Below are 22,776 nucleotides of genomic sequence, written 5' to 3' on the forward strand. Positions count from 1 at the left end.
CTTTGAAATAAGGGTTACAACTTTACTCCTTTAAGTTTCACTATGAGCTGTCAGAGATCTAAATGCCATATTCCTAAATTTAATGCAAATATATTTTCTTTTGCAAAGAAAATGCCTCCTACTGCAGCAAGTAATATAATTGCTCACCTGATTTTGAAACTGAAGGGTAATGAAAATAGAAAGGGATTCAGTGTGTTGGTTCTTTGGCTTTGTTCCTCCTCATAGGAACTATTGTTAATGATTTGAAAGTAAATGTTGGCAAGATAGAGCAGGTATACATTAAGAGAAAAACCTGCCAAATAAAATGTATTTAAAGATATTAATCGTTATATTTTTATTTAAATTATTTTACTTTGCATTTCAGGGGAAGCAAAGATAAGATTTTTGTAGTTAAGATTAATCCTTACATGCCTGATAAATTGATTACAGTTGGAATAAAACACATGAAATTCTGGCGTAGAGCAGGTAAGTTCTCTTCTCAGAATTACAGCTTTTTCTGTTACTTAAAGTATAACTATTGTGTTTCTTACTGTGTGTTTTGTGTGTTAAAGGCAAATATTTTCTCTATGTGTCTCAGCTTTGCCCTAGCAGCAGTAATGTTGATTGGCATTATAGCAGTAGTGGAAATTCTTTTTAAGATCAGTTTGCTGTGGAGTCTGATCTACATAAGACCCTGGATTGTATATCTAGCAATAATATAGCATATCTGAAAATGTTACAGAGCTGCTCTAAAATCATAGAACAATTTCTGGTAGAAGGGCCTTTACAGCATATATGCTATAGAGAGACACAAGGATAAATAAGTTTAAGGTTATAAAAAATTCAAATACAAAATTCAGACAGAGTACTTGAAGAGGATACATCTGCCAGTTGAGAGCTGTTTGTCTAGACACCTCTGTTGAACTTAACAATGAAAACCAGCTTATTATTTCTCCTTGAGAAATTTTGAACAGTAAAAAATCTGTTCTCTGATATTTGTGTGAACTTCACTATTTCAAACCTCAAATTGTATCTAAAGACATATGTGCTATAGAAGACTAGCTTATCTGCTAAGAATGTTCTAATTATTCATGCAGAATTTATGGGACTCACATGAGTCCTGACAAAGATTAATTGTGGAGACAAAAGTCTGTGACGAAAAGAATTACACTGTTTTTTGTCAGTTCTGGCTCCAACAGAAATTAATGAAGATTGCCTGAGAGTGAGCTGTAGATGTCTATATAAGTTATGAAATTTGACAACTGAGCTCGCTATCTATAGGAAGAAAACAGTGTCTCAGAGTATTTACTGAATGAGTTACTATAAATTCTTTAGAAAGAAATCCTAACTACAATACGATAAAAAATGGTGATTTCAAATAAAGACAGGAAATTGTTTAAAATAGTAGCTGTCTTTCTGGTATTCCTCAGTCAGCAGGAATCAAGCTTCTCTAGTGCTGCAGCCCATCTGTGCAAAGCTCCAATGGCACAGTGGCGAGGCAGTCACCGTGAAATGCACTTAGCAGTGTTAGTGTGAGAAGCAGAGTATCAGCACAACTTAACAAATGCCAGGTTTCTGAAATCTGCAGTAGAGAAGGTGCACTTGATGTGAGAAGTGACACTCAAGTATGTGCTTTGGAATACATAGTCATCAGTGCCAAGAGAAGGCACAGGGGTTCCAAGACTGTGCCTCTCAGTATGAGAACAATATGAAGTGTCAGATCTGGAGGGGCTCCTGTGTTATACCACATGAAGTTTCTCTGAGGATTGTGATGATTTGAATCTGACTTGTTAGCCAGAAGTTCCAATATGTTACACCTGTCAAATGATTTTAGATATGAAAGAATTATGCAATTTATATATCTGTAACATTTCTATTATCCTGAGTAAACCTCTGAAATAAAATTAGAAATCTTCTCACTGAAAACATATCATGAAAAAGGTGGAATGTAAAGGTTTAAACTTTTTTTTTATTTCCAGTTAATTCATTACTAATATCTATGAACTGTGTATGGGGGATGTTAAGTTTTTTTGTTCAGATGCAAGTTTACAAAGGCTCTGTGTCTTCATATGTCTTTTTGTGTGCACATTCAAACTCAGATTCAAGTACTAAATTAAAAGTAAGATTGTTTTTTTGTGAAAGTTGCCAAATATCAAAATTTTGTTTTGTGACAACTCTTCTCAGGCTTAATTTTTTGGGGGAGCATGGGTGGACCAGAAGAGAAGGACCTGTTGCTCTGGGCAAATATCTGATGATTTGTTTTTGGTCTGAACCAGGTGGAGGACTTATTGGGAGAAAGGGCTGCATCGGTGCATTGGGAAGAACTGATACAATGATGTGTGCAGTATATGGCTGGACTGAAGAGATGGCATTCTCTGGAACTTCCACGGGGGATGTGTGTATTTGGAGAGATGTATTTCTCTTAAAAACTGTCAAAGCACATGATGGCCCTGTGTTCAGCATGCACGCATTGGAAAAAGTAAATAAACTGCTCATTGTTTTTTTTACGTCTGGACAAAAAAAGTCTATAATAAATCTAGACCTTACCCCAACCCTGGAATCCATGTCCTTATTTCCATTACAGCCACTGGCCTTATGGGGTCCAGATTCAAAATAGTGTTTTACGCATGTCTCTCATTCCTGTTATGTAGAACCTGTTTTTCAAACCTTGTGGTCCAATGACTACTTATTCACTAATTTTCATAACCTCTTTCTAAAGAAATAACAGCAACTGATTTAAGTGTCCATAAGTATAATGGAATATGTGAGCTTGTGAGAGAGGAAGATCATACTTCTATTATTTTGTGCTGTAATTACTGTCTACTCATAGAAGTATTCGATCTATAAATCATTAGGTACTTCTCCTGATTCTCATCTTCTTTTAGCTCAGCAAAGCCTTTAAGTATATGCTTAAATGTGAATGGGTGTTCCAGTTAGATTACTTGTATATTTGAAGTTATATGTTTGTGTTTTGCTAGGTTAGACCAAGGCACCACACCTTCTGTTATTTGAGTTTCAGTATTGTAGCATAAGACAATGCATATGTTATTCATACTTCAAGAACTAAGTGGTCTAAAGGAAAGTACTAATGATTTCAGTATTAAGTATACCTGTTCATTAAATATCTGTAAATAATTTTTAAAGGCAGAATGCCCCAAATATGAAATATTGGAAAAATTTAAGCACTAATCAAATTTCTGTGAGTGTTCCTAAGTTTGGTTTGGAGTAATGAGGTGAAATGCCAAAGGGAAATGGAGGCTAAATATCAAGAACAACACTTTATAGTATGTTGATTAAATAATTTTTCAGGAGTTGTAGAAGCAAACAGCAACTGTACATGACTGTGCTGCCTTCATCAGGAGGAGAAATCAGTAGTTTAGTTGCTCCTGTTCTTTTAATCTCTGACATCTCTAGTTCTGTGCATTACACTGTTCTCTACAGTCCATTTTCAGTATTGGCAGAAATTACTGAAAAATTAAGGAAAGATAATATTCGATTATAGTTTGTGATTATATATTTATTTGTTTCCTCCCAGGGATTTGTCACTGGAGGAAAGGATGGGGTAGTAGCTCTCTGGGATGACACCTTTGAGCGTTGTCTCAAAACCTATGCCATCAAAAGGGCTGCTTTGGCCCCTGGGTCTAAAGGTAACATAGACTTTATGCTCCTGTTTATTCTATTTAAAGTACTTTCTTTAGCAAACTTAGTGGAATTTCTTTCCTCTGTAGGAAGAAATCCACATTTGACATAATGAATAGTAAAAGGTGTTTTTTTAAGCTTTATTGTTTCTGAATAAGTTATTTTTCTCTTCGGATGGGAATGTGTCTGTTGTAGTGTCTGTTTGCACATTTGGTGGGTGCAGATCATAATATTTATCTTGTTATCAGCATAAATTAATTATTTTAGTTTTGAGTTTCTTATCAACTAAGGGATTTTTTTATATATATAATTCAGATCACAACCAAAAAGCGTATTATATTTTTTGTATTTCTGATCATGAAGTCTCTGATCTTTTTTGTTTTGGAGAAGGGAAGGAATTTAGAATTGTGGTTAGTTTTGTAAGGTATTAGTACTTAATTTTCTGTAAATGCATACGTTATTTTGAAATAATTGAAGAACATTTTCATTTCTATTTTTCCTATTTCTACCATTTATTCTTGGTCTTAGTGCTAATTTACAGTCTCCCCTATTTGTCATTCTGGGTAGCCTTTTCTCTTCCATCCTCCTGCCAAAAAATTATGTTTGCTGACTTCTAATGTATCTGACTTGATTTTCAAACATTGTGAATGTAAATACTCATTAATGAAAACATTATACTCCAGGACATCTCATTCTCAGCTGTTTTACAAAAAGCTGGATTTGAAGTTACCATAAATGGTATCAATATAGTAGCATAGTTGATACTTCACATGCATGTTGTTTCACTAAGATTGCCAGTCAGGCCGATTAGACTTCTTGATGTAGTGCTAAATACTCCCAAGTGAAACCAAACACGTAAGCTGTTCCATGCAGGAGTGTGTTTTTACTGTTTACTACTGAGTATCTTTTTCTACAGTGAGAATGTAATGTGCATAAGTGTGAAAAATCCTTTTTAAGGCATACTTGAGAGTCTCCTGTTTTCTAATATTTTAATGTTCTAGGTCTCCTCTTAGAAGATAATCCTTCTATACGTGCCATATCATTAGGGCATGGTCATATTTTAGTGGGCACAAAGAATGGTGAAATATTGGAAGTGGATAAAAGTGGACCAATAACTCTGCTGGTTCAGGTACATGTTAAATACCAGTCAAATATTTCATACCACAAACACTATTTTATTTTTCAAGTAAAGATCTGTAAAATAACAAAGACTTTAGTTACTAATGAAGTGAGTTACTGTCACTTCTAGTTAGGCTAGACCATTATGACTCTTTAGTGAGCCAAATAAAATTGTTCAATGAGTTCATCCTTTCAAACAGATCAAGATCATATTTCTGTTTAAAAAAAAAAAGGGTGTGAAACAGTGGACCTTCCACCAAATTCTTTATTAACTTTTTCTGAGTAATAATTACTCTCATTATTTTTAAAGGTTATCTCCTTGAGGCTTGCTTTTAGTTATTTGTAATTATGTAAAAACATTTGTTTTCTTTACCAGACAAGCAACCACATTCCTTAAGCCGGAGTACAAAACAGATTTTTACATTGTATAAACATGTGATTTCCTTTCAAAGTTAAATAAAAATCTCTGTGTTCTCTGCATTCTGAGTGACCAGTGCAATAGATAAAGAACTAGATTTGTTTAAAGAATGTATTAGAACCTAAGGGACAGAAAAAAGTCTACTTCATAGAATAGTCTGTTTTGGAAGGGACCTTTAAAGGTCATCTAGTCCAAACTCCGTGCAGTAAATAAAGACATCTTCAAATAGTGTAGATTCTTCAGATGCCCATCCACTCTGACATTGGATGTTTCCAGGGATGGGCATCTGCTACCTCTCTAGGCAACCTCTCCCATTGTTTCACCATCCTCATAGTAAAAAATTTCTTCCTTATATTTAGTTTGAATCTACTGTTTTTAAACTGTTTTAAACTTAAAACCATTACCCCTTTTCCTGTTGCTACAGGCTCTACTAAAAAGTGTCCCCATCTTTCTCATAAGCCCCCTTTAAGTACTGAAAGGCTTAAATAAGATTTCCTCAGAACCCTCTCTTCTCCGGGCTGAACAACCCCTACTCTCTCAGCCTTTCTTCACATGAGAGGTGCTCCAGCCCTCTGACCATTTATGTGGCACTCTTCTGGACCTGTTCCAACAGGTCCCTATCTTTCCCATGCTGAGGACTCCAGAGCCAGTCGCAGTACTGGAGTCTCACCAGAGTGGAGTAGAGAGGCAGAATCACCTCCTTTGACCTGCTGGTCACATTTCTTTTGATGCAGCCCAGGTCACATTTGGCTTTCTGGGCTGTGAGTGCACAGTGATGGCTCATGTCCAGCTTCTTGTCCACCAAATCCCCAAGTCCTTCTCCTCCGGGCTGCTCTCAGTCCATTCTCTGCCCAGCCTGTATTTGTGCTTAGGATTGCCCTGAGCCACGGGCAGGACCTTGCGTTTGGCCTTGTTGAGCTTCATATCACGGGGCCACCTGTCAGGCCTGGTGAGGTCCCTCTGGATGGCATCCCTTCCACATCACACAGCTTGGTGTTGTCAGCAAACTTGCTGAGGATGCACTCAGTCCTACTCTCCATGTCATTGACATAGGGGTGTGTGAGGATTATTTCTCAGGAAGTTTTCTGTAGTACTAATTATATAACTTGCACTGTAACTGCAGGTAGCACAGTGATTTTTTTTCAGGTGTTCTGCGTTAATATTCATATATTTATCATCCTCTTTTTAAAAACCTTCCTTAAATGTATGATTTCATATTTCAATTTAAAATGAAAAGTAATCTGATTCATTGTGTTTTTTCAGGGTCACATGGAGGGGGAAGTTTGGGGTCTAGCTACTCATCCTCATTTACCTATTTGTGCCACTGTAAGTGATGACAAAACCTTAAGAATATGGGATTTATCTCCTAGCCATTGTATGTTAGCTGTTCGCAAATTGAAAAAGGGTAAGATGATTAGTATGAAAAAGTATTTAACTGATTCAGTTGACACTTACAAACATTATGAATCTTTTGAAAGCAGGACTAAATAAATTCCTTTCTTTGCTCAAATTGTTTTATTAATGCTATGTTCATGAGTTACGTGAAGCTAATGAATCTCTATTGAAAAACTTCTGTGCAGTGCTGTTCTGGAGATTATTTGCAACTGTAACATATTTAAGTTGAGCCAATTACATAAATGCTGTGTTGCTTATAGTATTGCAAAGTTACACAGTGACTTTGAATCTAGAAATTTTTTTTATGGAATCAGTGAAGTAATATTGAAATTCTCTTCTTTGTGAATGTTAGAAGAATCGTGAATGTCAAGGAAAGAGAACAGTCATAAAATTTTTGCTCATTGTTTACTATATAACTAGATTCTATATTGACAGGTGAAAAATCTGTTGTAAGTGACATTATAGAAGGTGATTTTTTTTTTTTTTATGATTTGACCAGACTGGCATTACAACATTCTAATGATATATATGCTTTGCTAGACAAAGGAATACAATAAGATTTATCTGTTTGGTATTGAGCAGTACAGTTTGATTCAAGCATAACAGGAAGCTTAATTGATGGTGATTTAGATGGATAAAGTAAATGTAAGAAGAGATATGAGCTGGCACAAGCAGTAATTAAACAAGAAAGTTTCTGGTTGGCCAACCGCGTAAGTCTTAAAGCTGATATTTCTTAAGATTTTAAGAGTACTTTTCGCAAAGAAAGAATAAGTCTGTGATGACTTTATTTGCTCATGAGACACATTTTGAGATGCTTTGGAGATCTCTGTACTGTACAGAAAGAGATGGATACTTCTGCTGACTGCAGTAGTGAAATAATATGAAATTGACTGCAGAATTGAAACAACAATTGATAATTAAAAAAGACAAGATTCATTCAAGAAAAATGTCTGTGTAGCTCACAATCTTGTAGCTAATTGCAGGTGACAATTAGATGTCCCAACCAAGACATACTGGAGTATTCATGTAATTTACAGACACAAGTCAGGATATTTTTGGTGTACATTTCTCATCTGTGTTCAACCAAGTAAAATTATACTAAAAGTTGAGGATGGAGAAGAACTACAGGATAATGAATGAGAAACTTTGTGGTGGAGCCATCTAAATAAAGGATTGCTGTCTGCAAGTTAATCAGAGGATCAAATTGTAAGGGAAAATATTTATGGTAATGGAGAATTCTGGCATGAAAACAAGTCTACATAAGCTTGCCATATATAAATTTAGATTGGAAATTAAACTGGTTTTCAAATGTCACTTGACATGTTTATTGAAAGGATTTTATGACCTCATCATTTATCATTTGCGATAGCAAAAAACTGGATTCTGGGAGTCCAGAAGGGCTTTGCCAACTGTGTTTTTCTTACTAGACAAAATTGTAACAACAAACCAGCACCAGATACTAAGAAAGAGAGCAAACTAAAAATGTGCAGACAGCAGGGATTAATCTGTATTACTATTGTAGAACATATATCATTTAATGTACAAATAAATGTAATTTAATATTCTGGGCCTGTGTACCTGTTGGTTGCCAGTAGCTTCTGTGTGCTACTACAGTTTGAAAATTGTCTTGGCAGCATCTGGAAAACTTTCTTGCAAGTTTCATACTATAAGCATAGCTTTCCTTTACTAATGGAAAAGTAGAACTAAAAGAAGGATAATGCACTGTAAATTGAACCTGAATGCCATTTTTGTATTCCTTGTAGGAGGTAGATGTTGCTGCTTTTCTCCTGATGGAAAAGCATTAGCCGTTGGTCTCAATGATGGAAGTTTTTTGATAGTTAATGCAGATACCCTGGAGGATCTAGTCTCTTTCCAGCACAGAAAAGATGTTATTTCAGAGATCCGATTTTCTCCTGGTAAGTGATATTTTTGAAAATGAAGATTTTTATATCAATGTTGTTCAAGAGAGCTTTATCACCTCTAAAAGTAGCAAACACTTGTAGTACTCTTTTGCATGTAACAAATAGGTCAGCCAAACTAGCACTAACAGTTTGAAAAACACTGGTTTGAAATCCTGTGTTGCTCATTTATGGACGGGATTATTGAAATAGCTTTGTTCATAGTAACCTCCTGAATGCAACCGTCAGTTTTAAATCATGAACATCCAGCAGCCTTCCTAGATCCCAAAGGTTCCACTTCTTGAGTGGCATCACTTACTCTTAGCTAATCAGAGTGCTGGAAACTGATGTGTTAGGAAGTTCTGGCAACTTTTCCCCCTGCAGTGCCTAGCACTCCCAGTTTTTTTTCCAACAGTATAGCTCTTATTTAGGAACTCAAACACAAGGCCTGCTTCAGTTAAAACACTCATCTGTAGGAGAAATTTGATGCAAATGACTAATACCAATTCTCATGCAACATTATGTTCAGGTTCCCTAAGCCTTACCGCTCTCTGAATGCAGTAATTGTTTAAAATTTCCTGGAATGGTTTTTATTGTTTGAAAGTGCCATGATATAATAGTTCATACAGATTTTGCTTTTTTGATATGAACATCAGTCTGTCAGGGAATACAAATAAATTAGCAAGCTGATTTCAAAGAATTCTGAGTTGCATATAACTAAATTCCAGAATTTACTTGTGTTTAGTATACAGAGCACTAAAATTTTTGAAAATGTTTTATGTTTGTACTGATGTTTTAGGGGCTGGAAAGTACTTAGCTGTGGCATCCTGTGACAACTTTGTAGATATTTACAATGTAATGAGCAGTAAACGAGTAGGAATCTGCAAGGGAGCCTCCAGCTATATCACGCACATGGACTGGGACATAAGAGGTAAGGAGCATTCACTGTAAAAATGTACTGGATGACATTACAGACTAAATACAGTACCTATAACGGTCTGAATTTGTGGTATCACTGACAGATTTGTTTGTGAGTATGCTCACAGCATCTGTAAATGTTAATATTAAACCCATGATTTTTACTACTATTTATATATTTTGAAGTTGTGCAATTTGAAGCAAAATAGTTTGTTTCTATAGATTGGATTGTTTGGATTTCTTTTTAAATCTTTCCTATTTATTGTTTGACTTCACAAGGGCATGTAGTAATAGAAGAAGGGGGAATGGCCTTAAGCTGAAGGAGGGGTGGTTTAGGTTAGATATTGGGAAGAAATTCTTTACTATAAGAGTGATGAGGCCCTGGAACTGGCTGCCCAGAGAGGTTGTGGATGCCCCATCCCTGAATGTGGTCAAGGCCAGGCTGGACTGGGCTCTGAGCAATCTGCTGTAGTGGCAGGGGCTGGGACTAAATGATCTCTAATATCCATTCCAACCCAAAACACTCTATGATTCTATGATTCTATCCCTCTACATAATGACTTCTGAAACAGTCTGATTTAACTTGAAAGAATGTTAAGAGTTAAATTCCTCTGAGAATTTTGAAAAGAGAAAGAGAACAGAAATATTGGTGAGAATTTCCCTCAGAAATGAAGTAGTATAAAGGCAAGAAGGAGTCACCTGCTTGTAAGCATCCACTGTCCAGGCAACATATGTTCTTTTACATCCCAAGGGCACACGCGTCATCAGCCAGATATCACAAACAAGCTTGGAATTAGACTCAGTAGATTTTGTCTATCATCTGATGGGACTACCATAAAAAGGAGAGAAAAGTGATGAATGATTACAGTTTTCAAAGAGACGAGACGGGGCTGTGAATTTAAGGGATTGAAGATATCTTTAGATCTCTATAGAAGACCATACTTCCAGATCCCCGTTGTTTATGCATCCACCTTTTTCCAATAGAAACAAATAGTTTATGTAGTGCAACAAAAATTTCTGTAAAATGGAATCTTCTGTTTGATGTTAACGTACAATATATAATATGTTTTTATAGGGAAACTCTTGCAGGTCAACACTGGTGCTAAAGAGCAGTTGTTTTTTGAAGCCCCTCGTGGGAAAAAACAGACAATTCCAACTTTGGAGGTGAGGAATTCTACTGCCTTGTTTGAAAATTAGAGTTATGATATGGCCATTTATACCACATTGAGAGAGAATGATGTATAAAGCTGTAATTTTTAACTGATCTATTGAAAAAGCTTCTGTTTTGGCATTTGCTGACCTTTATTCCTTTTTTCCAGCCTGTTCAACTAGATAATGTAATCAGAATACTAAAATACGTAGAAAATATCACATTTGTCTCTCCTGTTAAATAACTGACATTTGTCTGACTTAGTCATGAAAATCTCACTGGACTTCTGTGTGCCTTTTCTGGTACTTAAACACCTTTGAAAATCTCTTGCAGATTACTTAGCCCTAACCCTGCTGTGGAAAACCACGTCTCTCTCTATATAACAATGCAATGTATTATACATAATACATTTAGGCATTGGTAGTATATTGTAGCTATAAAGTTTTTGTTTTCTCAGACATAGAACATTGTCAAAGGGCACAGAGAACAACAAATGGATAATTTTCAAATAATATTTTCCATGAAACTTAAAGGCAGTATTGGACAATATAATATGTTTTCTTTAGCCTGCAAGGGCAGGTAAGGTAAATATTTTTAAATACTTCTTTAGGTTTTGGAACAGAAAGTTAAAAAGAGGTAAAATTACAGGTCTCAAATGAAATCCTGAATAGTAAGAAAATACACGATTACTGTCTTAAAATACTCTTTTAGTTATAATTTTCAGTGCAAGCACTTTTACTTGAAATCAGATATGGAAGAAAAATGCCTGGGAAGAAGAATGCTCTGTCTCAAATGGATTGTCTTTGTAGGTAGAAAAGATTGGCTGGGCATCATGGACGAGTGTTTTGGGCTCTTGCTGTGAAGGGATCTGGCCAATAATTGGTGAAGTGACTGATGTAACTGCTTCATGCCTCACTAGTGATAGTAAAGTATTAGCCACAGGAGATGATTTTGGATTTGTGAAACTGTTCCGATACCCTGCTAAAGTAAGTAGTGTTCATCTGTTTATGGAGAACATTGATTAATGAATCTGCCTTTTCAGAACTGTGAGAAATTGTCACTCAGAACAAAATAGTGCTTTCATATTTTTCTCCTTATGATCAAAGAAAGCATTCAGTTTTACATTACAGTTTGTACTGCATTAAATTTGCAGTTAGTAAGAATAATCAATGACTACACAGCCATCTCATGCAGTGTCTTGCTGCTGACAGTGGCAAAGGCACAGGAAAAACTGTAAGAATTGGAATGCTTTGGAAGATAATAAGCATCTCTTTCTCACCTACATTTCACTCATGATTTTAAGGGCGTGCATTCTGTTCAGCCTCAGTAATTTTTTTCTAAGATGAAGAGCTTTAATACTATTTAATCATACATCATAGAAAATCCATTGCAGAAGCACATTGTATTTTTACTACACTTCCAGAACCCTTCTAGTTTTCCTGCATATTTATCAGTAAATATGTCTTCAACTTAGAAATGTTGCCATGCTAAGGATGATAACAATGTACAAATAGTGACTGAAAATATTCTATGTGAATTTTACTCCAAGTCAGTTAGATTATTGTCTCTCTTACAAAAAGTGGTCCAGTGTTTACTGTCTCTCACAGAAAGTGGTTGAGTGTTTCTCTCTGGTATGTTTATAAACTAATTCTTGCATGCTTGATATGGAGACATGGTTAACATTTCATGAAGTTGCTATAGAAGAGGCACTTGGCAAATCACGTGATACAATCATATGAAATGCAAAACAGCTGAAGCATGAATTGTAAAGAAGTTGAGAACATGTCGTTGTGCACTGGCAACTCATTTCACTTTTGTCTAGCAGACAGGTTAAATTTGATCTTTGCCTTTTTCTTCCCTTCTTAGGGAAAGTTTGGAAAATTTAAGAGGTATGTTGCTCACAGCACCCATGTAACAAACGTCCGTTGGACCTACGATGACAGTCTGTTGGTCACTGTTGGAGGAGCAGACACCTCTTTAATGCTGTGGACTTACGAGATGGAAGGACATCGGGACAGCAGGCAGTGTGACAGTGAAGAGTCTGATCTAGATTCTGAAGAAGATGGAGGTCAGTAGTAATTTATAGAATTAGCTGGATTATGGTCTTTCAAGAAGACTGTGTTTTATTCATGGAAGGCTGCTAGTTTAGGAATAATCATGTTTTAGAGATAGTTTTGATCTTAAATATTGCAGAGTCTTCAAAAACTGTTAAATAAAATTTATTTTTGGGGAAAGGACTGATAAACTGCTGTAAAGAAAATGACAGTGAAATGTTTGACTTACTGCTTTAAGTCAGTCAGAGGATATAAACAGCCTCTTTTATCTTTTAAATGAAAAAAATATCGTCAATTATACATAGCTACCCGAAATCTATATACATAAAAATAGAAACATCACTGTTTAGAATTAGGCACTAATTTTAAAGGAATTATATTGAAATCTGTATAACATGAGATCACAGTTATCTTGATGTTATTGCATCTTTTTCCATAACATGGAAGCACAGTAGACTGATGATTATATATGGAACAATCTATTGCAAGATCATAATATCGATAGTTATAAAGTGTTAATTATGTTTTGTAGTATTAATTTCTGATGGTTTTGTTATACTTATTGTGTTCCTTTTCATATTATAATTCCAAGTGTTCATGAGCCTCCAAACTTGTTTTCTTTTCTCCCAAGTGCAGTTTTATCTCCTTGTCAATTTCTCAGTCTTCAAGCATTTTTAAATCATCACAGCTACTTTTTAAATAGTTCTGTGTAATAAATTAGCTTCAGTTTTCACTAAAATCTGCTAAATGACCAAAGAACTACTTTAAATATTAGAGATATCTTAAGCATTCATTGAAGAAGAGTTTTTATCCCGTTTTTCTTCTTAAAATAATTGAAGAATACATCCACGAAGCAATTTAATTGCCTACAACATTAACTTCCTAGGAAAAAAATTGCAATCTTCAGCTTCTACCTGTGATCTGTTAGCACATCTTAGCCCTATAAACTTCCCTAGGCTCTGGTGCTTTACACAGAACCCTCTTAAGCTGGGTCTTCAAAAGTATTTGAGAGAGAGGTCTGTGAAGCTTTGCAAGAAAAGACATTGACATCTTTATCCACAAAAGTTTGTCTTGGTCAGGTCCTATTAATTTCTGTTAGAGTTAAGAACTATTCACAATGTTCTCAGGAGTCTCTATCTTAAAACAAACAAACAAACAAACAAAACAAAACCCCAAAAAAACAACAAAAAAAACCGGAGGATGAGTAACAACCCTGTCACTTTTTAGCTTTTTTGTCATGTTTACCATAGTAAACACCATTTTGATGTGCCTGACCATCCCCAAAGCATTGTGCAGGAACCTTGTGCAGACCTGTAGGTTCCATCCTAACCTATGGATGCTGGAACTGAGAACACTCAGGTGCTAAAGCTTAGTGATCTTAAGAGCAGGTGTCAGGTAGCAAGGTCCTGTGTTAGCGATCCTAGTTAAGGGCCAACCAAGCAGAAATGGGGTAGCTTTGAATGTCCCTTGACTCTTTAATAATTTTTTCCACAAAGATATTGTAGGTAATTTTTTTTCCTAGAATGTCTTTTATGAACAATGTTCATAATTTCCAGCTGCTTTCTTTCTGTTGTCTGTTTATGTTACTAATAATAGATGCCGTAAATGTTTTTGTCATCCAGTACATTGTTGAAACCTGCAAAAATCATGATTTAATTTTTTTTCTGGTATCTTATTTTGTTTTGATACTGTTCATTGTTAGGTTATGACAGTGATGTGACGAGGGAAAATGAAATTAATTACACCATCAAAGCCTTATCAACAAACATTAGACCAATGTTTGGAATTAAGCCTCATCTTCAACAAAAGGAGCCAACCTTAGATGAAAGGTAATTACTAAATTATAAGCCTCATCTTCAACAAAAGAAGCCAACTTTAGATGAAAGGTAATTACTAAATTACAATTCTAGCCAATAAATCAATCTGAAAAGATGATTAATAGTAAAACAAAATCGTATTGGAATACATAATTCTTAACTTAAAAGGATATGTATATAAAGAGTCTAAGTACTTCTTTGGAGAAAAAAAAAGTCTTACCTAAGGACTAAACTGTATATATTTTTCAGAGACCATAAAAGATTAGAAATGATGGATGCTTATTACGTTTGGGGAGTTTCTTGAGATGATTTATTTGCCAGTGTTTAATAATATATTCTTTTTGAAGCCTAAATAGTGAGTGGTATCTAGTGATGTCATTATAGGTGTGAACTTGTACAATGTTTTTAGTGACAGTCAACTCTCCATTTTTTGGTGCTGCCAACAAAATAGTCTGACAAATTCAGCTCTAATTGCTCCTTGCACTGTTTCTGTCTCCACATAACTTCTACCTTTCTTCAAAAAATTTTGTCCACAGTGGTTCTGCAGTTTCTGTTAGTCTTGGAAAATTAAGTTGATTGCTTTGCAATGTTAGTTGTATTGCCTGGTTCACTATTGTATGCTTTAGAAGAGAATGGGGTGGGGAGCAGAGTAGAATAAGACCAGAAGATAAAGTAGATGCGAAATAAGTAAAACAATTTTTAATCACTAGAACATTAACTGTTGTAGAATCTGCAGCTGAACACAGGACCCTGAAAGTTGTTGTTTGTTGTCAGCAAAACAGATGTGGACAGTATACTTGAGGGAAAAGGAAAGAGGGATTCCAAACATGGCAATTGAGGAACGCTAATAATAAAGAGAGGGAAGTGAGAAGAGCAACACGATATAATGAGGTGTAAGGACGTAGAGAGATATCAGATTGGAAACTTTCCACAGGAATGTGAAGAGCTCTGTTGTGCTCATGGCTCTTTCTGCAATGAAGGTGGACAGATCTGTGATACCCTTGTTGAGAAATACATTTTGACATTGTGAAAATGCTGTGTTGTCTTTTAAGTTGTGTTGCTGGAGGAGGGAGTGGGATGCCTGTGTATAATGCCTTGGTTCCCTGTCTTGCATTTAAAATGAGAAATGGTCTTTCTCTTTGTTAGATGTATTTGATGTGGAAATCAAAAAGAAATAATGTGCATGGTATGAAAGCTATGATTGAAGATTTTTTTTTATTTTAATGAAAACATAAACCTCTTGTGTTTCTTTCAATAATTATTTTGGGAAGCTGAGTGAATTGTGATTTTCAGTTTATTAAAATATTAAAAGATAATTAATTCTGTAGCAAGGGAATTAAGTTCTGATTCAGAATGCATAAAAGTTCATGAAATAATTCCATTCCCTCCATTGCTGAAAAGTCTGGGGCCCTAAAAATTCAGAGAAAATTTTTTTTTAAGAATAAAACCAGATTATGGTTACTGTATGTATTTTAATTTCTGTTCTGCTGAAGTTAATATTGTGTAAGATTGGTAAATGTTTTAGTCTACTGTCATAGATACTAATTTTTATTTTATTTTTATTACTCTTTCTTTTGCTTCCTATGAAGGCAGGGGGTAGTAAGGTAAGTTCATTTGCACAAAGTCCAAGATTAGATGCATTTTAATAACAAGCTCCTTGGGAAAGTAGTTCCACTTGAAAATGGAAGTGAGGGATTTACCTCTTTGCTATTAAATAGTAGCTTGTTAATAGGTCGAAAAGGGCTAAGGGACAAAAGTAAGTCCAGTTCTCAGTCTGAGTTGATGTCACCTCATCGCCTCATGGCTGGGCTTTGCGAATGAAGATTTGGGCAGGGCTCTCCCACGTGGGTGTGCCCTTCCAGCCTTCACAGTGGATGTTTTAGGTGAGGCACAGCATGCGCAGAACTGGCCCCACCCTTTAACTCTTCAGGTTCATCTGCCACGGCTGAGCGAGCTTGGATGGTGACAGTGAAGTCCTCAGGACTAGAACCTACAGGAGACCCAGGAGGTCTCCCATCCAAGTACTAACTGGGGCTGACCCTGCTGAGCTTCCGAGATCTGATGGGATCAGGTGTCAGGGTGGCATGGCCATAGTTCTGAGTTGATGGGAGTGAATGCTAAATAAAGTATTTGGCAGGAGGCCACCCTTCAGACTTGTAGACTCAGCTGCCAGGATGCTTGGACCTACACTAGTTAAGAAAGGAGAACCCCTCTCATGCCTACCTGGACCTTGTTTCAATGAAATCACATCCCTGTTGTGCCAGATGACAGAATCGTGTTAGTCTCTGTGTCTTTCTTCAGGCACCTTGACATAATCATGAAAGCTGCTGTCTTTGTCTAAATTTTAGAATATAGCACTAGCAACCTTTATTGAATTAATTCTGTTCTTAGTCTTTTGAAAAAAATGTCCATCTGTAGTCTTTGTTTCTGTATAAGTTATGCAGAGCATGTATAACTTATACAGACTTTTGGATTGACCATGACTAATTTGCCAGATGCCCATCAAGGCTGCTCTATCATTCACCTCCTCAGCTGGGCTAGTGAGAGAAAAATACAACAAAAGGCTCATGGGCTGAAAAAAGGACAAGGACAGATCACTCATCAATTACTGTCATAGGCAAAACAGCTCAGGGAAATGATTTGAAATTATTACCAGTCAAATCAGTAATAAAAACTAAATCTTGAAACACCTTATTCCCACTTCTCCCTTATTCCAGAGCTTGACTTTACTCCTCAGTTCTCTAACTCCTCCACGCACAGAGCGACAGGAAATGGGGTTGCAGTCAGTTCACCCATTGTCACTGCCACTTCTTCCTCAGGGGAAGGACTCCTTACACTCTTCCCCTGCTCCAACATGGGGTTCCTCCCATGGGAAATAGTCCTCCATGAACTTCTCCAGTGTGAGTCCTTCTCACAGGGTGCATCCAGCATGAGTCCCTCAGATAGGGTGCAGTCCTTCAGGAATTAACTGCTGTACTGTGGACTCCCCCAGAGTCACAAGTCCTGCCAGCAAACCTGCTCCAGTGTGTGGGCTCTTCTGTCCATGGCAACACAGGTCCTGCCAGGAGCCTGCTTCAGCACAGACTTCCCATGGGGTCACAACCTCCTTCGGGCATCTACCTGCTCCAGTGTGGGGTCCTCCATGGGCAGTGGAGGGTTATCTGTTCTACTGTGGACCCCCATAGACTGCAGGGGACAACCTGCCTCACTGTGGTCTTCAACACAGGCTGCAGGGGCCTGGAGCACCTGCTCCCCCTCCTTCTTCACTGTCTTTGGTGTTTGCAGAGTTGTTTCTTTCATATTCTTGCTACTCTTGTGCAGTTGCTATTGGGCAGGAACTTTCCCCCCCTTCTTAAATGTGTTGTGCCAGAGGCGTTACCACTGGCACCAATGGCTCAGCCTTGGTGGGTCTGTCCTGAATCTGGCTGGCATTGGCTCTACTTCTAGCAGCTTGTCGTAATACCAGCCCTGGAGCCCCTCCTGCCACCCAAACCCTGCCATGCAAACACGGGGCAGCTGTTCACACTATTTATGGTACCTCTGTGGCATTCCATATTCTGTCAAACATCAGAAGAGATATGTTTCTTGTATAACGCTTTTTTGGAATACTTGAATTCCTATACACACTAGGGTAGAACGTGCTTCTGAGAATGTGTTTCAACTAATTTGGACTTTGTGTAGGTCCAAAGCTATGTATGGTCTTCAGACACCATACAAAAAATGGAGTTACTACTTAAGATCGTTGTACTGACAGCTGAAATGGATTTCATAAACCCTGGCTTAATAGTGAAGTTTCCTCTATATATGAAGACTATGACTTTTAGCATCTAGACAATTAAATTGGATAAACAATAGAACACTAAAAGAACCAACTTACCTGAAATATCATGTTTCCTAATTTTGACTCACAAAAGCACATCTCTGAGGCCAGGACCTATAGTCTGACACTGTGGCCTGCATTTAGAGTCAGTTATTATTCAAGTAGGTACCAAAAATTGATTCACTGCAATTATTTTGGTAGTAATACTTATTAGAAAATTTACATTAATCTCATCTTTTCTTTAAGCAGTAAGATGACATAGAAAATGAGAGTTTTATGCCATTTAGTCTCTCAAAAAATCAAATACTTATCATCAGGTGTGTCAAAACAGTGGTTTTTTGCTGAAGCTCTGCAGAAACAAATTAAGGAATCTCTAGAGTCAGGAAGGGAGAGCAAGCAAAAGAGGCTGCAAAATGCTGTAGTCTGGTGGGTAGGTAACTTCTCTGTGAAGGTACATGGAATTCTGCTTTTGCTGTAGCATAACTATTTTATTCCAGTGAGTCTTAATTCAGAATACAAATGCAGTTCCCAGAACGTGAATCTGAGCAAAGGGTTATTTTTGCTCTTCAACAAATGTAGTTTCCTGTTCTCAGGTTTTTCGATTTGCCTATAAGATACTTTTTTCTTTACAATAGCAGAAGTTTAAAAAATTTCTTCTCCCCTTTACAACAGCACAGTTTTACGGGGAGCAGCGGACATTTCTGAGTCTTCATCATTTTTATGGCTAACACATTAACTGGATTTGTGAGTTGCATCAACTTGTACTGCCAGGCAGCACTGCCTTTGTTTTCCCTTCAGGACAGACATGATTTTCCCAAGTTTATCTGGGACTTTTTTTTTTAATGAATCTTATCTAAGCAATTCAGTTTTCAAAAGAAAATGAGAGGTATTAGAGATGCTAGTATTGTAAAAGTTGATGTGCTGGGTAGAAGTATATTAAAGCTTTAAAGTTCAGGCAACTTTTAAAAAAACTTAACGATTCTAGAGCTCAAGATTTCTTTCAGATTCAATTGGTTTGGTTTGCTTGAGTGTTGTTTAAGGCCACCTTTACTAATGGTATGCCATTCTCTAGTAGTGAAATTACCATACTACATCACTGAAATTGCAATACTTACTTCAGCTTCTGTTGAAAACACAAAATGGCACTGGCTGTGAGGCAGCACTTAGGCCTGTAATTTGAATTATTTATAATTTTTTGAATAATAATGCTTATAGATAATATTTTTAATGTATAAATATGTCTACTCTGTGACTAGTTTGGTTATATAATGGTTATGCGTACTCAGCATCACAAAATAAATATGAAAACTGTTTCCATCCTTTACAGAGAGTTCGTTTCTAGTAAGTTTTTTGCTAGATAAATTGCTTGGAAAAAAGTCCATCATGGTTGATTTTGAAAACACTTTTGGCTCAGCTACTCCCTGACCTGCAAATCACTGGAGGTTGGGAGATGACTCTGGAGAATATGTTTGCATTCTTATTCTGTTCTTATGCTCCCCGAAGTTTACTATTTGTCACTGTCACAGAGGCAGTGCTGTGATTAATGTCCCTTACATAAGAATGATTGTGTCAAGAGAACTCAAAACTAAACAACCAGCAAATCAGGTTTCATTTTTCACTGTAAATTTTAAAGGCTTGCAAGCAGCTAAAACTGTTACTCAGTCTGTGTGCTGAGATCTCTTGCATGAAAAGATCCCAGTGGTTTATATATTTCGAAAATTCTTGGGATGCTTTGTACCAACTCCCAGATAAAATTCAACACCAGGCATTGTGACAAAACTGTTCCTGATTTTATTTATATATTTACTTAATTTTTGTCTTGAGGACTTTTTTTTGTGTATAAGGACTTATGGACAGATGTAAAAATGGGAAGGAAACTAAAAGAGCTATTTACAAACCAGTCCTCTACAGATTCAAAAGTGAAGATTTTTTTTACCCAATACAGACAGTAGATAAGTCTAAATTGTACTTCCAAGGGAGTGAGAGAGGGAGGAATCTACTGAAATGAGTTTTCCTTTATCTGAACCTCATAATTATCACCTTGTAATTGCCACTGAAGGAGAAATTCAGAGATTTAATGCAAGCATCATCCATATGATTTGGATAAATGAACAGAATGAAATTAAATTTTTCTGTTTACCAGTCTAGTGACATTGTAATTTCAATGTAAGTAGCACAAGTTCTAGAGATTTTTTTGCTAACTTGTGGGAGAAGACAAGAATCAAACAAAAAAATTATAAGAAGAGATTTTATATTAGCAGCTTCTTCTTTGTCTCTCTGTTTTGAGGATAAATTAGATTACAGGAATGTTAAATTTAAAGTTAACTTTTTTAGATAAAAGCAGTTTTAGAAAACTTACTTTTCTTTAGAAATATTTCTGCCCATTGGAATGTACATTAGTACAGGGCATTAACCTTGAGACAGAAACCCCTGAAATTTCAGATTTCATTCTTTCCAAGTATGAGTTTAATTACTATTAGTTGCTTGTATAACAAGCTGTAGACTGGAACAGTATTATGGAAAGGAAAGTTCTCCCTTTACCGGTTTCAGGTAATTATTTTTAGTCCCAAAGATGAGACAAGACTCATGTCTTTGAGGAAATGAAAAAGCCAACTACCAAATATCAAGGTTTACCTAAGAATCTCCATTTTTCAATGCAAAAAGAAAAATCTATTCATTTTGCAACTAAAAAGGGCATGTATAGAGGAATGACTGCATGCCCCACTGATGAAGGCTGGAAGATTGGTGTTTGGTTTATGATCTGTGTAGACTGGTTTTATGGACAAAACCTAAGAAGTTACCTGAACAATATGCAGTTATTGAGCACTTCAAGGAAAGGGTAACTGGAACATAGGCATATTGCTAAATAGGTTGAATGCAGCTTCAAATAAGTCTTCTATTTTACAGTGATGAAGAGTGCACAAAAGCCTTGTATGAAATCTGCCTTGTACCAGCTCAGTATCCAATCATATCTCCAAAGATGTAAAGATTTGCTAGCTAGTAATTTGGTATGTCACGTGTGGTCCATGTGGAAAATTTTATTCCTGACTTAAATCATGAGATTGAAAAGGTAGAATTGGATATTAAAGAATTGAAACTGCCGAATCGAAGCTAAAAATTTTCCTCTGACTATATGAACATTTGTTTTGGTGGACTCAGGAAAATTGTAAGAGAAAACTGTGCTCCATTGTTGGAGAACTCTCATTTCCCCTGGACAGTGCTTACTGTGAAAATTATCTGAGGGTATTTGAACTCTGCAGTCATTGAAGAATTGCATGCTGTTGACTGTAAAACCTGTTCAAGCTACATTTGGATTTTATTGTGAGAAAGGATTTAGTGGTTTCCTATATGAAGAAAGTGCATCAGTCTTGCATTGCAGGATAAAGTTAGAGTTAATTAGAAAACATTCAGTAAAACACACTCTTTTCAGTGGAGGAAAAAATCCTTTTGTAAACTGGTGAGTTGTTAACATTGTGTTCTGAATTTTCAGCAAAACTTTTCTTAAATGATTCCCTAAATTATTTTTGCTCCACCTGTAAGTGCAAAAGACTAACTAGTGTCCTCCTTGCTGCAATGGAGCTTCTTGGTAGTTCTTAAAAGAAAAGCAAATCAAATTAGTGGAAGAGTACCTGCTAATCACACTAATGGAAATGCCCATGCATACTACAAATATGAGGAAATAATCTGTATATGCCCATATATTCTGATGCTTTATAATGATTTTTCAGTAGTTGAGGTATAGGAGTGTGCTTCATAGATGTCTGAGGAAACACATCCAGTGCAAAGTATCTACAGTCATCATAAACTGAATTGAATAGTCATGAAGAAAACAGTATATATCAGCAAGTTCAATACCCCACACATTTTGACTAACTGAGATGACTGTATTTTAGTATAACTGAACGTATTTTCATGAGTGAGCTTGAATGTCTGTCTCTAATACTGAGTTGACTGTGTCATCTATTAGCTCATTTTGGGAAGTTAAACCCACACACCCTTTCTTTGATTAATTCAGGTGTTGTGTTTGCCAACTCTTTAAACACTTGATATACCTCAGAGGTTTCTGGGTCTGCTCCAGCTTTCTTTATTTACAGTAGCAATTATTCCTAAGGATTATATTCTCATGCAAACACAAATTCATAATTCTCATTTGAGTGAATGTGAGTTCTCTATATAAATTATAGATTTCATAGTCTATGAAGTTAGTGATCCCCTTGTTGTAAAAAGAGGTAAATGAACAAGGAAGTCAATAATAATTATTTAGATGAATAATTCACTAACAACTGACTTTTAGCCAAACTTGTATAAGTAATCCTTTTCTCTTTCCCATCTGCTGCTGAAAAGAGGTTCCAGGTAATGCTTTTATTTTGCTATCTAGTCCATCTTTTACTGTCATCTCCCATTTTCCTTAAAAAGCCATCTGTCATGTTGGGTGCTATACCATGCACCTATCACTCTTCAGAATATTACTGTATTTTGAATTTTAAATTTACACATATTTATTGTAATTGTTTCATACAATAAGTTAGATTTTTTTTAACTACCACAATAAAATTAACTCAATGAACT

General features: G+C 36.1%; 1 protein-coding gene across 2 annotated transcripts in view; it reads left to right on the forward strand.

The window, feature by feature from the left end:
• Nucleotides 1-22,776, forward strand: part of EML5 (EMAP like 5) — a 107,525-nt gene that overhangs the window by 55,090 nt on the left and 29,659 nt on the right. For both annotated transcript variants that reach the window (XR_011698008.1, XM_071557699.1), the window contains exons 17-27: nucleotides 365-465; nucleotides 2,256-2,458; nucleotides 3,515-3,626; nucleotides 4,620-4,747; nucleotides 6,419-6,560; nucleotides 8,314-8,466; nucleotides 9,248-9,379; nucleotides 10,442-10,530; nucleotides 11,326-11,502; nucleotides 12,383-12,584; nucleotides 14,273-14,399. Coding sequence is in view for 1 of the 2 variants with exons in the window: in XM_071557699.1 (XP_071413800.1) it covers nucleotides 365-465; nucleotides 2,256-2,458; nucleotides 3,515-3,626; nucleotides 4,620-4,747; nucleotides 6,419-6,560; nucleotides 8,314-8,466; nucleotides 9,248-9,379; nucleotides 10,442-10,530; nucleotides 11,326-11,502; nucleotides 12,383-12,584; nucleotides 14,273-14,399 (1,566 nt within the window). In the remaining variant the exon portion in view is untranslated. The remainder of the gene's footprint in view (nucleotides 1-364; nucleotides 466-2,255; nucleotides 2,459-3,514; nucleotides 3,627-4,619; nucleotides 4,748-6,418; nucleotides 6,561-8,313; nucleotides 8,467-9,247; nucleotides 9,380-10,441; nucleotides 10,531-11,325; nucleotides 11,503-12,382; nucleotides 12,585-14,272; nucleotides 14,400-22,776) is intronic.

The sequence above is a fragment of the Pithys albifrons genome, chromosome 6, assembly GCF_047495875.1.
Source record: "Pithys albifrons albifrons isolate INPA30051 chromosome 6, PitAlb_v1, whole genome shotgun sequence".
NCBI classification, from domain to species: domain Eukaryota; kingdom Metazoa; phylum Chordata; class Aves; order Passeriformes; family Thamnophilidae; genus Pithys; species Pithys albifrons.